This window comes from Engystomops pustulosus, chromosome 6 (assembly GCF_040894005.1).
Source record: "Engystomops pustulosus chromosome 6, aEngPut4.maternal, whole genome shotgun sequence".
Lineage (NCBI taxonomy): Eukaryota > Metazoa > Chordata > Amphibia > Anura > Leptodactylidae > Engystomops > Engystomops pustulosus.
The window spans coordinates 13952627-13968561 of NC_092416.1; the positions used below are offsets into that span (position 1 = coordinate 13952627).

At 41.6% G+C, this 15935-nt stretch overlaps 1 protein-coding gene across 1 annotated transcript; it reads left to right on the top strand.

Annotated features, from left to right (window-relative positions):
- Positions 1-575: 575 nt before the first annotated feature.
- On the top strand, positions 576-15411 carry LOC140065471 (uncharacterized). Its single transcript, XM_072113069.1, has 10 exons — positions 576-622; positions 2518-2618; positions 4611-4967; positions 7669-8028; positions 8384-8677; positions 8937-8960; positions 10632-10722; positions 11888-11921; positions 12112-12186; positions 14368-15411. The coding sequence occupies exons 2-10, from the start codon at positions 2564-2566 to the stop codon at positions 14449-14451; spliced, it is 1374 nt and encodes a 457-aa protein (XP_071969170.1). The 5' UTR covers positions 576-622; positions 2518-2563; the 3' UTR covers positions 14452-15411.
- The last annotated feature ends 524 nt before the right edge of the window (positions 15412-15935 follow it).

Sequence of the window (15935 nt, forward strand, 5' to 3'; positions counted from 1 at the left end):
TCGCCATGACACTCTCTAGCCTGCCGCTGCTGCCGCTGCCTCTGCATGAAGTCCCCTATAGTGTCAGGGTCAATTATTGGATGTTTTAGATGCTATCTAGCTTAATTCTGTCACTCTGTCATGGCCATGCTGTTGCCCATAATTTTGGCATAATGGTGCGATTAAGCAGCCTCAGAGGCATCCATGCATGCTGCCCCTGCTGTTTCCTGTCCATTTCCGTGGTGTTTCCATCCTTTTCTGAGGTTCCCAGGTGTTTGGCCAAGCTTCCCTGTGCAGAGCCTTGGTCCCCTTGAAAAATGCTCGAGTCTCCCATTGACTTCAATGGGGCTCGTTATTCGAGACGAGCACTCGAGCATCGGGAAAAGTTCGTCTCGAATAACGAGTACCCGAGCATTTTAGTGCTCGCTCATCTCTAATCTTTAGTCTTTTTCCATTGGTTTCACTGGAAGTAGCGCAATGGAAGAAAGGCCCATTAGCACATATCTGCTTCTCTAAAATGAAAGACCGCATCGTTGAGGATATTGTACAATTATTTCCTTCTCATTGACTAATTATTCCTTATATAAAGCTCTGAATTTGTATCAGGCACCTACCAGCTGTCTTCTCCGGGGGCCACCATAAGGTACTGTGTACTTTTACTATATACAATTTTAGGTAGTGTGCCAAACCTGTAGACAACTGCGGTTAGTAGAAGGTACAAAGAAGAAATGTAGATCAAACATGTAGCAAAGTTGAGGTCATCATTAACTTTTTCTACAGAGTACATAATGGGACACTGAGAGAAGTGAGGAATTGAGGTATAAGAGGACATCTAGGAGATCATGGAGAATTAACAAGTCCATTTGGTAATTTAGGTCACCTTCCCAGGAGACTCTTCATGTCTAAGTCTCTATAACGGTGGGCAGATTTATTTGACTCTTCTGGGAAATATCTGGTGAACCAGACATGTCTAGGGCCAGTGGAGATATTCATTGGGTATTTGTTGATGCAATGTTGTGGCCCCCAATCACTAATGTACAATTTTACTTTCCCGAGAGCTTGTGACCAGAATTGTCAGAAGAAAAGAAGGAAATAGCATTAGGGCTTCCACACACAACATCGCATAACATGATGAGCAGTGGAGATGTGATGGCCCATATCTCCACTGCTCATATCTCCAGTGGCCCGGATCAATCATTTTGGCTGTGCCAGTTTTCTGTCTGACTTTGTACTCAAGCGAACGTGCAAACTGCTCTTACATGTATATATGAAATCTTTGGGCTCACTGGGCTCATTTACTAAGGGTCCACGGAGCGCATTTTCGTCAAGTTTTCCGACAATATCCATTTTGCGTTGCATATAACAGGGGATTTTGGCGCACGCATCGGCGCCGGCCTGCACTCCATAGAAATCGAGGGGCAGGCTGTCGGACAACCCGACGGATTCGGACTATGCGCGGGATTTAACTATTCGAATTGTGTCGCACGCATTTACAAGCACTGGGAAGAAGAAGGTGAACTCCGGTGGACTTCAGCGGGAAAGCGCCAGATGCAGGAACTCGGGTGCACGAGCTACGTGAATCGCAACGGACTTCATCTTCGTCGGACCGTCTGAAATGGGGATAGCGACAGGACCAGGTAATTAAATTTGCCCCACTGTGTCCACACAACAAATGTGCACCTAAATGGACATATAAGTGCTTTGTCGAAGTTTGCAACAGAGTTATTACTGTGACTCAACAGAACTAAAGGTGCACCAAAAAATGATGGTGCAAACTTCCCGAGCAGTGCAGGGGGACCCGATAATTAAAGATCTTGCACCAGTTTTCAATAATCTGCCCCACCCTGCACATTCATGAGGCAAACTGGACTAAGGCAGAATGCACCCGTTTTTTTTATATCTCTGTATATTGGCTCGGCACTGGTTAGACCCAAGGGTTTGCTGACCGAGATCTATTGTCTATTATGAAAAGAATTTTCGACTTTACAAACTAGTTGGTTCCACACCAGCTCATTTTCCCAACACTTCCACTTATGTTGACTAAGTATAAGAAGGGCAACTTTTACAATATTTCTGGACCCCTGTATCTTGTCTCTTCATTAGTCTTTCTGCAGTAATAAATCTCCCGCACTGGTATTGGATGTTGGGTTATATGTAGAGGTTTTTACCCAGAATTTGCTACAAAACTGGAAAAGTTTTTGACCTGGTCTTCATTTTAGAAAGAAGTTCTGCTTCTACATCTACACAGTCAGGGAGTTAGTCTACAGATGCACTGTACCTCATACAAGGCTATTCTTACTACACTACGGATACATGAGTTAGAGGAGCTACAGATACAGTAGTTGTCAAGCTACAGGTGACGGGAGATGAAATTACATGAGAAGGTCCAATGTGAAGCCACAGGCGGGAAAATGTCACCGTGGCTTAGGTAGTATGACCAACACAGCCACGGGCCACGGTACATCTCAGAAGCTGTAAATATCATGAATGTTGTCTCATAACCTACAAAACTTTGGTCCTGTATTTTGATTCTTGCAGAAAAATGAACTGAAACAACAAAATAGCCCAAATCTTACAGGAGACAATGATGTCACATTTTGATTCTTTGCAATGGACCTTTTGCTTATTTGTACTTCCAGGTAACATTAATATTATTATTATTCATAATACTAAACCCCTTTAGTAGAAAGTGGATGACTCAAGATAAAATTATAGCACCAAGTATGAAGTTTAAAATCAAAGGGGATTTCTACGGTAAATCTTCTAAAGAGCTAACTATAGGCGATTGTTGAGGGTTACTTACGTGAGACCAGGGGCGTAACTACAGCAGTAGCAAACATAGCAGCTCTTATGGGGCTCGCAGTGTCAGGGGGCACCGGCATCCGACCTGACACACTTAAGAATGGAGGATGTGCGCCATAATATACATAATATGCTGCACATTGTACAGTACAATATGTATGTAACACTATGGAAGGATTCGGATGCAGACAATTCCATCTGTAGTGTCTGAGCTCATTACAGTGACTGATCCTACTCACTTAGCTAAACCAGTTCCCTACACTGTACTGAGGAGACGCTACCATCACTGTACACAGTTGTCCCTTCAGGAATAGATATACTGCTCTGGCTTTAAATCCCACATCATGTAATTAGGTTTTCAGAAAATCATACTTGATTTTAAGGGTTCTTCCTTACAAAGTAGCAAAAAGAGGTGTTGTTTTCCTTGTTCCATCCCGGAGAATGTATTTGTGTATTTACCAAAATCTCCTAGTGGAGCATCAGTGGCTCTAAGTCTCCACCCAACTGCAAGGCAGCCTTAATTGGCAAAGTCTCCGTAAGGAGAACTCTTACTTCCCGACCCTACTCACTTTATTGAGAGCTGCGCCTGCAGTGAGCCTGACCAGCGGATACACTATGGATGGAGTTGTCTACTTCCAGCTAAGTCTGTAGTTTCAAAGAGCAGGTTTTCTGGCTTTACGGTTTCTGGACTCTGCTTTCAATTACCTATTAATGACCTATCCTATGAGGTCATTAATATCCTATGCGGTCTGGATAGCCCCGCCCCACATAGCCATGGAGTATAATTTAGAAGTTATTTGTGTGTATTTTATTCCAAAGTTTCATTCAAAATTTGGAAGGTTGGAAATGATTTTTTTTTTTTTGTGTACTACATTTTCCAGTGTGTATACAGAGAGTGAAGAAATCAGATATACTGACAGATTTGAGTCGAGTAACTTACAGAATCAAGAATACAGCTCAGGGTAACATTAGGCTTAAAGGGAACCAACCACCACGAATCTACCTATAAAGGTAGATCGGGTGGTAGGTGAATGTACGGGACGTGAGGATAGCCCTTTTTAGAGCTAATCCTCACGTCCCCGCTAGCGTAGCATAAACTTTATTGCCCTAATATGTAAATTTTATTAAGCGGCTACTGGGGCGTGGAGTAGCCGGACACGAGGCTACACGGCGCGGCTACTCCATGCCCCAGTAGCCGCTTTCCCCCGCCTACCCTGTGATCTTCGGCGCACAGCTCCTGGCAGCTGCGCGCCCTCGTCCGAGAAGCCGGAGTTCTGCGCATGCGCAGTAACTCCGGCCTCGTTCCCAAGATCGCGCATCCTCGGGCCTGCGCTCGGAGCCCGAGGATGCGCGATCTCGGGAACGAGGCCGGAGTTACTGCGCATGCGCAGAACTCCGGCTTCTCGGACGAGGGCGCGCAGCTGCCAGGAGCTGCGCGCCGAAGATCACAGGGTAGGCGGGGGAAAGCGGCTACTGGGGCGTGGAGTAGCCGCGCCGTGTAGCCTCGTGTCCGGCTACTCCACGCCCCAGTAGCCGCTTAATAAAATTTACATATTAGGGCAATAAAGTTTATGCTACGCTAGCGGGGACGTGAGGATTAGCTCTAAAAAGGGCTATCCTCACGTCCCATACATCCACCTACCACCCGATCTACCTTTATAGGTAGATTCGTGGTGGTAGGTTCCCTTTAAAGAGCGACTCTAAAACAGCATAAAAACTTTAATATTACTAATAAATATTAATTATCATGAGATAAATTTATGGATCTCCCCAAATCTTGTGTTTATATTTCATTTTATAATTCTTTTGTATTCCTGTAATTTATTTAGGGTATTTCACTGATTCGCAACAAGGTAATTGGACGTTTACATTCCCACACTCCATAAAAACAATGATACATTCCACAGTGGATATTCCCTGCTCATTCACTGGTCCCAATGACCCTAAAAAGTATCATCTGATCTGGTATGAATATGGAGTCAACAGGTCAACACATCAACAGGTGTATAACAGCGATAACCAGAGTCAGGTCCACCCGGATTATATAAACCGCACCTCACTTATAGGTGGTGGAGCAAACTGTTCTCTGAGAATCAAAAATATGACAAAAACAGCCTGGTACTTCCCGGAAATAACTTCTAGCAACTCAAACAATGAGCAGAAGCCAATCAAGGTCAATGTTACAGGTAAGTTATATATGTATGTATCTATCTATCTCCTATCTATCTATCTATCTCCTATCTATCTACCTATCTATCTATCTCCTATCTATCTATCTATCTCATATCTATCTATCTATCTGTCTCCTATCTATCTATCTCCTATCTATCTATCTATCTATCTATCTATCTATCTCCTATCTATCTATCTATCTATCTATCTATCTATCTATCTATCTCCTATCTATCTATCTATCTATCTATCTATCTCATATCTATCTATCTATCTATCTGTCTCCTATCTATCTATCTATCTATCTGTCTCCTATCTATCTATCTATCTATATATCTATCTATCTCCTATCTATCTATCTATCTCCTATCTATCTATCTATCTATCTATCTATCTATCTATCTCATATCTATCTATCTATCTATCTCATATCTATCTATCTATCTATCTATCTATCTCCTATCTATCTATCTATCTATCTATCTATCTATCTATCTATCTATCTATCTCCTATCTATCTATCTATCTATCTATCTCCTATCTATCTATCTATCTATCTATCTCATATCTATCTATCTCCTATCTATCTTCTATCTATCTCATATCTATCTATTTATCTAAAGTAAAGTTTCAAAAACTGGCAGCACTCCGGATTGGTATCAAAAAAGTGACGGGGTGTCTTTTATTCCATGTGCAACGTTTCAGCTCACAAGGAGCCTTTGTCAAGCATCTATTTATCTATCTATCTATCTATCTATCTATCTATCTATCTATCTATCTATCTCCTATCTATCTATCTATCTATCTATCTATCTATCTCCTATCTATCTATCTATCTATCTATCTATCTCATATCTATCTCCTATCTATCTATCTATCTCATATCTATCTCATATCTATCTCCTATCTATCTATCTATCTATCTATCTCATATCTATCTATCTATCTATCTATCTATCTATCTATCTATCTATCTATCTCATATCTATCTATCTCATATCTATCTATCTATCTATCTATCTACCATAGCAGAGTGACTTTTTTATATTTCCTATAATGTCATTCCTGCCCTAAGCACAAAACATCATTGGGGGAATTCATTAAGACTGGCGTTTTAAAATTCCCCCCCACTGGCGCTCCAGCATCCATATCTACTAGTAGATACGAGCACAATCTCAGGCAGTTTGGACCTAAGACCAGGTGTGATCGTCTGGTTGTCCAGCAGAGACTATAGGAAATACAGTGGGAGGGTACATTTACACTCCTAAAAGAAACCTTGCTCGTATTCTCCCACTTAACCACTAGATCTGGAGTTTTTTGCTATTTTCTGTCTCGTCCCCTGGCTTCCCAGCTCCCTGCCCCAAAACGCCCATAGGGCCACATTTATCACTTTTGTGCGCCTAAGTGTAGTAGTTGCGCCTAAATTCTGGCGCACTGTTTGCCAAGAATTATCACAAGCTACAACCATCTGTGATAAGTATATTTTCTGCCTCTTATTAATCACTTTACTTTAACACAGTTTAGGCGCAATGTTAGATTCAGGCAGTTACATGTCATCCTGCTACAAGCTCCTCTCTGCTTCTCCCACAGCCCAGAATGAAGATAACACTCACAGCAGCACCCAGGTGTGTGACACCCAGCACCCAGTGACCTCCTCAGCAGCACCCAGGTGTGTGACACCCAGCACCCAATGACCTCCTCAGCAGTGGCTTCTCCTGGAGGGGATCCCCCAGTGCTGGTCTCCTGCTGCACCCCTGTAATTCTGCACAGTATCCCCCTCAGACACACTGGTGATACTGTGCAGAATTACATGGGGGACACTTGTATGAAGTTTCTGCAAACTTCTGCAAACTTCTGCAAGCTTCTGCAAACTTGTGCAAACTTCTGCTTTGAGCTCAGGTTTTGCAGAATATTTTGTAAATAGAAGTGATGAACTGTAAATAGAGTCTGCAGCTCCTGTCTGTAATGTATCTAATGTATCTATTATATGTCCTAGTGTCTGGCTGAGCTCTGCTGCTAGAAATGAGCTCTTCTGCAAAGGGGCTCAGTGTTACTTCTCAGATAACGCCACCTTCGGGCTGGAGTGTTTTTGCGCCCGTTTTTGCGCCTAAATGAAAACGTTGCAAGTGATGAATATCATTAGGCGGAGCAAAACATCTGGATTGGTAAGATAGATGAGGGAAAGCTGCTTATTTTTTCTGCGCGGCTAGTTTGGCGTTTAATCGCAAAAATGGCGCAAAAACGGTGCGCCTGAATGAAAAGGCGCAAAAACAACAGAAAAAACGAGTGATACATGTGGCCCATAGTCGTAGAAGGCCAACGACTGTCAGGGAGGTATAGATTCATGTGCGTTCTCTGCCAGAAAACTGTCTGAGGAGGCATAATGAATTTCCCCCACAATGTTACTACCTACAATACAAAGGATCCTGAGATCAAATACCATATGTGACACATTGTAATAGTTGTCTTCAATATTCATAGACAGGAGCAGTGAGAGTACATAGCAGAGACTTCTCCCAGTGTCAGAAGGGTGGGGGAGCATTTCCTGCTAAATGATAGATTTTTGTCAACTTCCTTTCAACAAAATTGATGCTAAAATATTCATGTAAGATGTCAAAGAGTTAATAACATTGATGCATTTGGATGTTATATAATAAAAGTTTATATTTTTTTCACCATATTATCTTTAATATGTAACTGGATTCTCATTGGCAGGTTGCTTGAATAGACCAACATGCAGTGACTGGAGCTTCTCCTTCCCGAGAACCATCAAAGCTTTGAATGGTTCTTGTGTGCATATTCCATGTACCTTAACCTCTCCAGAAAATGTCACAGATTTCAACTTAATTTGGTTCTTAAAAACTCCGACAGGAGATATACCAGTCTATAACAACAGAACACGCCTTAGAGTAGACCGCAGGTACAGAGGACGCACATCTCTGGTCAGGATGAAGTGGAGCAGCTGCTCGTTGAGGATTAATGATGTCACGGCTGAAGGACAATTCTACCCGGGAATAAACAGAGTGATAAATGCCTTCAACCTGGATGAAAAATTCTGCACAGTTAAAGTCACAGGTGAATAATGACTAGAACTGGATATGTGGCTGGGTCTTCTCTTATGGCTGGGGTCGTAGAAAAACAATATACTCATCTTCTCCATTGATCCTTGTCACCTGCGACAACTGCTGATGCTGACGGGGCGCTGCTGACGTCGGTGCCTTCCCGACTAGTGCCGCACAACTGCTACAGTATGAGTTTTTGTCAATTTTCGACATTTCTTGAATCAGGGTACATTGACTACCACTTAGAAATCAACCAACATTCAGGTCTCTCGGTGTAAGAACCTCCTCCAACTCTTGCACACTCCATATATAACCCAAAACAGATAAGTTTTCCAATCATTGACAAATTTTACTCTCTTTTTCTGCAGATCTCCCAATGAATCCAGAAATAACTGGAACTGAGAACCTCACAGATTCATCTCCGGTCAACCTCACTTGTTCTGTAACTCACACTTGTCTCTCAAACCGCCCATCGCTACGATGGAATATCCATAACAATCAAAACAACAGCCACAAAGTATACCTGACTCAAGGCAACTGGAAAGAGCAGTCTGACATTCTCTATATTCCCTCCATCAAGGACCATAACACATCCCTGGAATGTAAGGCAACTTTCCCAAATGGCCTCTCCATAGTCCAGAGAGTGACCTTGTTCATTGAAGGTGAGTAACTTGCGCTGTGGATGAGGAGGATCTCCCAGACTTCACTGTTGGGACTTAGACTTAATTTATATGGGACAATTCAGTTGAGGGTTCAACTCTAAGGAATGTAACTGGACTTTGTCACTAGACCCAACTACTGATATAGAGATGCAGGACTGGGTGATATGGAGCGTCTTTGTTGTCTGGCATTAATGAGTAAAAAAATTCAACAATCTAAACAGTGTTTTTATCACATTCTGCTATGTTTTTCTCATTTCAGACCCACAGAGTGATTCAGGTCCAGGTAAGGTCATCTACTTTATGTCACGCTATTCCAATCCAATTATTTTAAAAGTAACTTGTGTGCTTTAACTCGTCTGGGACCCCCGCTGATGTCTGTAGACGAGCTGCAGGCACTGCCGCCAGCTCCATAGGCTTGGTGGTCACGGGACTGCCAGGTCTAAAGTTTGAGTTAATTTGAAAATTAAAAAAAATAACTATAAATAACAAAAAAAAGTCTTTTTTCACTTTTAACCCCAAATAAAAATGAAAATGAAAAAAAAAAAAGTTAAAACTTTTAGTACCTTTTTAACTAGCTCTATGTGTCCCGAAAAAAAACACGGCAAAAAATGTCAAGGTAGCATGCAAAAAAAAAAGTTATGGCCCTTAATGCGCCGCTTATGAAGATTTGCTAAAAATGCCCGGTCACTAGAGCCTTTTCAGGCCGCGGCACTAAGGGGTAAAACAGTTGACTTAGCATGGAACAAGCTTCTAATATCCTGAAACAACACAATCATCAGTAGGGGACGACATCCAGGACCCCCACTGGTTATCTGTCCTCAGCAGCTGATGAACAGACAATGGATCAGGAAGCTGACAAGTGAATGCAGGTCGGTTGCCATTAATTTCAATGTCTGATATGTGGGGGTTCTGGCTGTTATACCCCCTCAAATCAGATATTGAAGACTTTCCAATGGAAAGGTCGTCAATATTTTGAGCTCGGATGAAAGAGACTTCGACCAAATTTATTAACTTGAAAAATATACATATATACTGGCAGCCCCCGGGTTACAAACAAGATAGGTTCTGTAGGTTTGTTCGTAAGTTGAATTTGTATGTTAGTTAGAAAACTGTATAGTTTATTATTGTAACCCCAACCAGAAATTTTTTTGGTCTCTGGGGCAATTGGATTTTAAAAATGTTGGGTTGTCATAAGAACCAGAATTAACAATAAAGCTTCATTGTAGACGCCTTTTATAACTCCCACAGATGATTATTGTATGGAGATGAGCGAGCACTAAAATGCTCGGGTGCTCGTTATTCGAGACAAACTTTTGCCGATGCTTGAGTGCTCGTCTCGAATAACGAGCCCCATTGAAGTCAATGGGAGACTCGAGCATTTTTCAAAGGGACCATGGTTCGGGAATAAAATGTGTTATTTAATTGAAAAGGAATGTCTTCTGATAAGTTATCAGATGTATGCAAACATCTGCAATCTATTCTTCACTGCTCCGTGTGTATATTATATCCCGACAAGTTAGCAGATGTGAAGTACAGTGAAGAATAGAATAAAAACAGTGACCACAGGATCATTTAAGTGAAGAAGACAGTGAAGAATAGATTGCAGATGTTCCGTACATCTGCTAACTTGTCGGGAGATAATATACGCGCGGAACAGTGAAGAATAGATTGCAGATGTTTGCATACATCTGCTAACTTATCAGAAGACATTCTTTTTCAATTAAATAACACATTTTATTCCTGAACCATGGTCCCTTTGAAAAATGCTCGAGTCTCCCATTGACTTCAATGGGGCTCGTTATTCGAGACGAGCACTCAAGCATCGGGAAAAGTTCGTCTCGAATAACGAGCACTCGAGCATTTTAGTGCTCGCTCATCTCTAACTGCATCTAATCCCTAGTTCCTAACTACTGATTCCTAATGAGATATTCTAATATTTTTTCTCTGCTTTTAGATAACCTACAAAACTCAGTCATCGCGGTTACCGTGTTTAGTGGGATCATCTGTCTTCTTTTGCTTCTTTTAGTCGTCTTCATTTATAAGAGGTAGAGTATCGTATGGTGATACTTCAAGATCGGCCTTTCAGCAAGGCGGTGGGATTTATTATGGTTCTTATGGCATAAAAATAGTGACATGAAGATGGAGATTGATCTTTGTACATTACCATAGAAAGGAGTGGAGCACCGGTACCACACGTGCATCGGTCGTTTCTATGCAAAAGGAATTTTTCGTCCCTCTTACCCAATCACTGTAGTCTTTCTCTATGAATGCCTCCCAAAAATTAGTGAGGATAGTCCACCCTGCCACTCACGTCATAGAGATGCCTGGTCTTCATAGCCGATCTCTACAGGCCAAATGTTGAAACGAACATTTCTAAAGTGGAATTCAGTCAAGTTTATTTTTATATTTTTATATTTTTTTTATTATCATATTATATTTAATACATTTGCAGTAAACATTTTTATACCCCTCTCCAAGTCCTAGAATTTTAAGTTGGTGTACAAATTTGTTTGCCTGTAGAGCAGTCAAATGCAGTGCAAACTCAACATGAGATTATGTGTCAATCTCATAAAATGTTAGACTATCAATAAATTTCTTCATGCCTCCTGTAGCTATCTTTTAGAGTTGAATTTTGTTTATCTGTGACACCTGTCCAGCTTGAGTTAGGGACAATCCCATAAATATTTTCAAAGTGATCCTTATACGAGGATCTTCCCAAAACTTCCCAGAGTAGTCCAGGTACTAAGCTGGCCCAGATAAAGGAGATTAGAGATGAAATTGGCCAAAGCCAAAGAGGCGAAGCTTCCAATGATACAGTCCAAGGTATAAGGCAGGCAGCTATGCTTCAGACTCAGGTCACATGGGGTCATTACCAATAATTGTATACAGTCATAAACACAAAGTCAGGTTCTCATTAGCATCTTCCTGCAAAAACATGTTTTCAAACACCAAGGTGGCCATGGACACTGTAGGGATGGCAGACAATCCCTTTAAACTCTTGCAGGAAGTGATTGCATCCCTTAGTACCCAGGGGAGTGTTATGTTGGTCAGAGTGTCCAGAGGAAAGGTGACCTACCAATGGGCATAAACTGCAGGAATTACAGCTACCACTATGGATTTGTGAGAAATTACGGTAGACTTTCTTCAATGTTACCAATTTTATGTGGGTTCTTTAGGGTTATATATTACTTATGTTTGTATATTTTATAGAATGAAAAGACAGCGCACAACTGTGATGAGAAGGGTAGGTACTAGAAATTAGCCTTATTAAGATAGCTACAAAATGTCCACTTTTCCATGGTTGTCCAAAATTTAAGATGATAATTAAAACATTGTAATTGGGTTTATAACTCACAGGAATGAGATAATTAAGATAACGACCATTAGATTTTTTTTTTGTTTAATATAATATGAGTTCTGTGGTTCTTGTACAGATGGGAGAAACCCAAGAACCCACTTACGCAGATCTCGAAAGGAGCACAATGGAAGAAGATTACGCAATGTTGAAGGTACTAGTACGATTCACAATCTCTCATGTGGAATCAACACTTTAATAAGTGTTGATATTGTGAATAATCTGATTAGAGAATAAAAGATATTTCTGATATGATTGTTATTTAATAATATGTGATATGGATCTATCTAAATATGTGGGTTTCACTTATCAGAACAAAATGAGACCAATATCTGGTCCATAGAAGGTTTGTAAATTTGGTAATTACAAACTCCATTGAGGAGCAACTCAGTTTCTTTCTGCTATTATAGAAATAGGGAGGGTAAGTAGTAGACAGGTGCTTATGGTAGGTTACTAGAGGTAAGTGATTGCCTCTCAGACTATAATTGAGCCACCATGAGCTTTTTAAGGAGAACTTAAGACAAACAAAACGAAGGGCAAGGAACTCAGACAAGCACTGAACTGTATCTCCGTAATGTTGTTGTGGAAAGTCAGGCAAAGAGTTTGGGGTCTCACACATAAGTCCAAAAAGTGTTCTCCAGCCAGGAGATTTTAAGTGCAATTAAACTTTTTTAGAACATCAAACAAGGCACCCGAAGTTACAAAAACGTAAAAGTCATGAGTGCCATGGGTTCCCCTGCGATCCACGTATCAGATCGCAGGCACACCCGTGTCCCTCTCCATGGCGGCACCTGTCCCCGGTTCTCACTTACCTCTCCATATTCCTACTCCCGTCTCAGCTGGCCAAAACTTTATTCCGGCTCCTGCACGCACCGACACTCGCAGGTTTACTTCCAGGTTTTCCATAAAGGGTGGCTTCTCCCAGCAACCCCTGCCAGATCTTTACGCTCATATGCCTCAGAAAAAGCTTTCCTTGCTATTCTCCTATGTTTCTTGCGTTCCTAATCTGATCTCCCATTGTGACCCCGGACCTGACCCTGACTCTGCACCTCTGCCTCCTGCCTTGAACGTTCCTGTACCTTGACCATGGCTGCCTTTGGAATGGCCTGGTGGCACCATACAAAACCATACTGCTTTCCGGTGGGCTCTGGTGTGCCACTTAGATTCTGATCCCAGGTGTCGGATAGTGTCATCGTCCACGGTGGTCCAGGGGGTTCACTGACCCCGAGCCCTGACATGAGTAAGGGCTGTGGATAGCCTGTATCACAAGATCTTTTATGTTTTTGTAACTTCAGATGTCTTGTTTGATGTTCTAATAAAGTTCAGCCCTGATACCCCCAGGCTGGAAAACACTTTTTGTACTTATGCTATCAACTCTATGGGAGCTCTCTGTGCCGAGGTAGGAAAACAACAGCGGTGAGCTGATTTTTCCACTTACAAGTCCCACACATAATACCTTAAAAAATTCCAGATCCAAGACCAATGCTGTTTTTGTATTATATATATCACAGTATAAAAGTAGCTTAGATCACATAAAAGTGAAATAAAGTCAAACCTATAATCCGAGTGTTGATCTAGAACTCCATAAGGCTGATGCCTATTGGCCAATACAATGGGGGAAAAAATCTGGCAGTCGTTACAACTCTCTGGATCAATTTTGTATCCAAAGAATATAGTGGCAATAGCATGTGATAATTTTGCTTTCGAGAAATGCATCCGAGCTCAAAGTCTGATGTATCACAACATCCGGTTGCATCAAGCGTCTAGCCCCTTGATCTACTGCTCTCTCTTTATGATAATGTGGGATGGTGAGCAGCAGACCAAGGCGCTTGACGCTTTTGTGTCTTGAGAAAATATTTAAAAAGGTTCCTGATTGATGTCCCGATTGCGCTTGATTCATCTTTAACATTGGGGCCCACCCAACCACTGCAGACCCTTTGGCCATCATAAGCCAACCAGTTAATCACTTCCAGTTTAGATGTAGTGTCTTATTAGATAATATACAGGCAGTGCCCGAATAAAGAACACCCAACTTACCGATGACCCCTAGTTACAAATGGAGCTCACTGCCCCCTGGTAAAATTCTCTGGAAGCTGGTAATTTAATGATCTGTAGTCCAAGGCTTTAATGATCAGCTGTAAGGTTATTACAATAAAGCTTCATTGTTCATCTCAAAATTTTTTAAATCCAATTGTCACAAGCACTAAAAAATAATCTGTCTGGGGCTATCCTGTACGTGACTCTGGGACTGTCTGTATTGCAATTGCAATTTTTTTGCTCTATTTTTGTTCTTCTGATGTATAAATAAAGTCTTGATCTCCGTCCTTATTCACAGACTAATTGTAGGGGAGATTCAGCGATGGGACACGAGACGGAACCTCCTGACTACGAAAACATCCTGAAGACTTCTGAAGACTGATATATCTTTTATAGTTTTTTTAAACAAGACTGACTATTAATGAGAAAGGCTGGCTTTGTGGAAAGGCTATCCTCTTCTTCTTTTTCATATATTTTACAATTGTGGCCACTGTATTTGAAGCAGATCTCTACTAGAAGATATGGTTTAGGAAGCTGTGATTTAAAAAATGTGGTTGTCCATTCAAGAGGAAAAATCAAGAACTTCTTACATAGTGTTGAGTGGGTCTAAAACGCAAAGTTTGGGTCTGTAACATACAAGTTTGGGCTCCTAACTCGGACATGACCCAACAGAAGAAGTCTTGAAGAGCTGAGATGTATGTTGGGCAGCAAACTGTTGTATCGCCCAGGTAACACAATGGGGCACATATACTTACCCGTCCTGATGGGTTCCCCAAAAGTGCATTGTCCGACCGGAATGCAATCTGTACTAAGATCGTGGGCCCGATTTCCTGCATGTGTCGCTCCCCACTCAGGTTCGCCGGAGTTCATTCTTAAATCCTGCGCTCAGTCTAAATCAGTTGGATTGTCCGACCGTCCAACCCCGATTTCTGTTGCATGAAAACCAGAGAGGCCGTGACACAATCTGATCACTTGCGACACAATCGCAGCGCAAACCCCTGTTAAATACCTGTCTTAGCTGAGCAAATCCCAAAAACGGTGAAAAGTCCAACGAAAGTGCGATCCACGACCATTAGTAAATAAGCCCCAATATAGAAATTTCTGTTATCTTTAACTAGTTAACTAGTTTAACTAATCTTTTTCTAGTAATTCTAATACCACAGATTAATTATGTAGTAAACTGTTGTTTATATAATTCTATTTTACCTACATCTTTCATCCTGCGCTTGTGTCTATACTATTACATACACATCGCATAGTGATAGCCCAACACCCCGGTGCGCTTGAGATGCTGTGTTGTGCACGTGACAATTTCATTTTTAGGGATATTTTTGTGTTGTGAATAAAGATACAATTTTTTACATCAAACTTTTGGTGATAGTTACATATTTTCTATTGGATGTATGAGCTTCAGTCTGTCCAGTGTAACATGGCCACCAATAGCACCGATCACTGGTATTATGCTTGCCGCCATATTGGGGAGGATCGGCTCTCACTTTTGACATCATGTTAAAAGACGATCCTCACCAAAATGGCGATGTGCATGCACTGCAGCTGTAAGAGACGTTGTAACAGCATGTAAATGCTGCTGACGGTATGTAAATAGATAAGACCCGCAATCAGTACCAGCACCAATTGTGGGTGTTACTGTTTGGGCTTTTCAAATTTGGCCTGAACTCAGCCAACACAGAATTTAATGGGGTCTGCTCCCCCCTATTCATAAATAATAATGTTATTACATGCACAGACTGTTATTCTAGTTACCCCCTGCTTTACATTGCAGCTCTGTGTGTTCACATTTTATTCTGTGTCACCACAGCCATAGGGGCCATCACGGCTACAATGGGGTCAGCGCTGCTCAGGGGC

Bases quoted from the DNA above. Each gene is read 5' to 3' on its own strand.
- LOC140065471 (XM_072113069.1), top strand. From the start codon at position 2,564: ATGATGTCACATTTTGATTCTTTGCAATGGACCTTTTGCTTATTTGTA. The intron at 4,968-7,668 runs GTAAGTTATATA...TCTCATTGGCAG, and splicing joins AATCAAGGTCAATGTTACAG to GTTGCTTGAATAGACCAACA. The intron at 8,961-10,631 runs GTAAGGTCATCT...CTCTGCTTTTAG, and splicing joins ACAGAGTGATTCAGGTCCAG to ATAACCTACAAAACTCAGTC.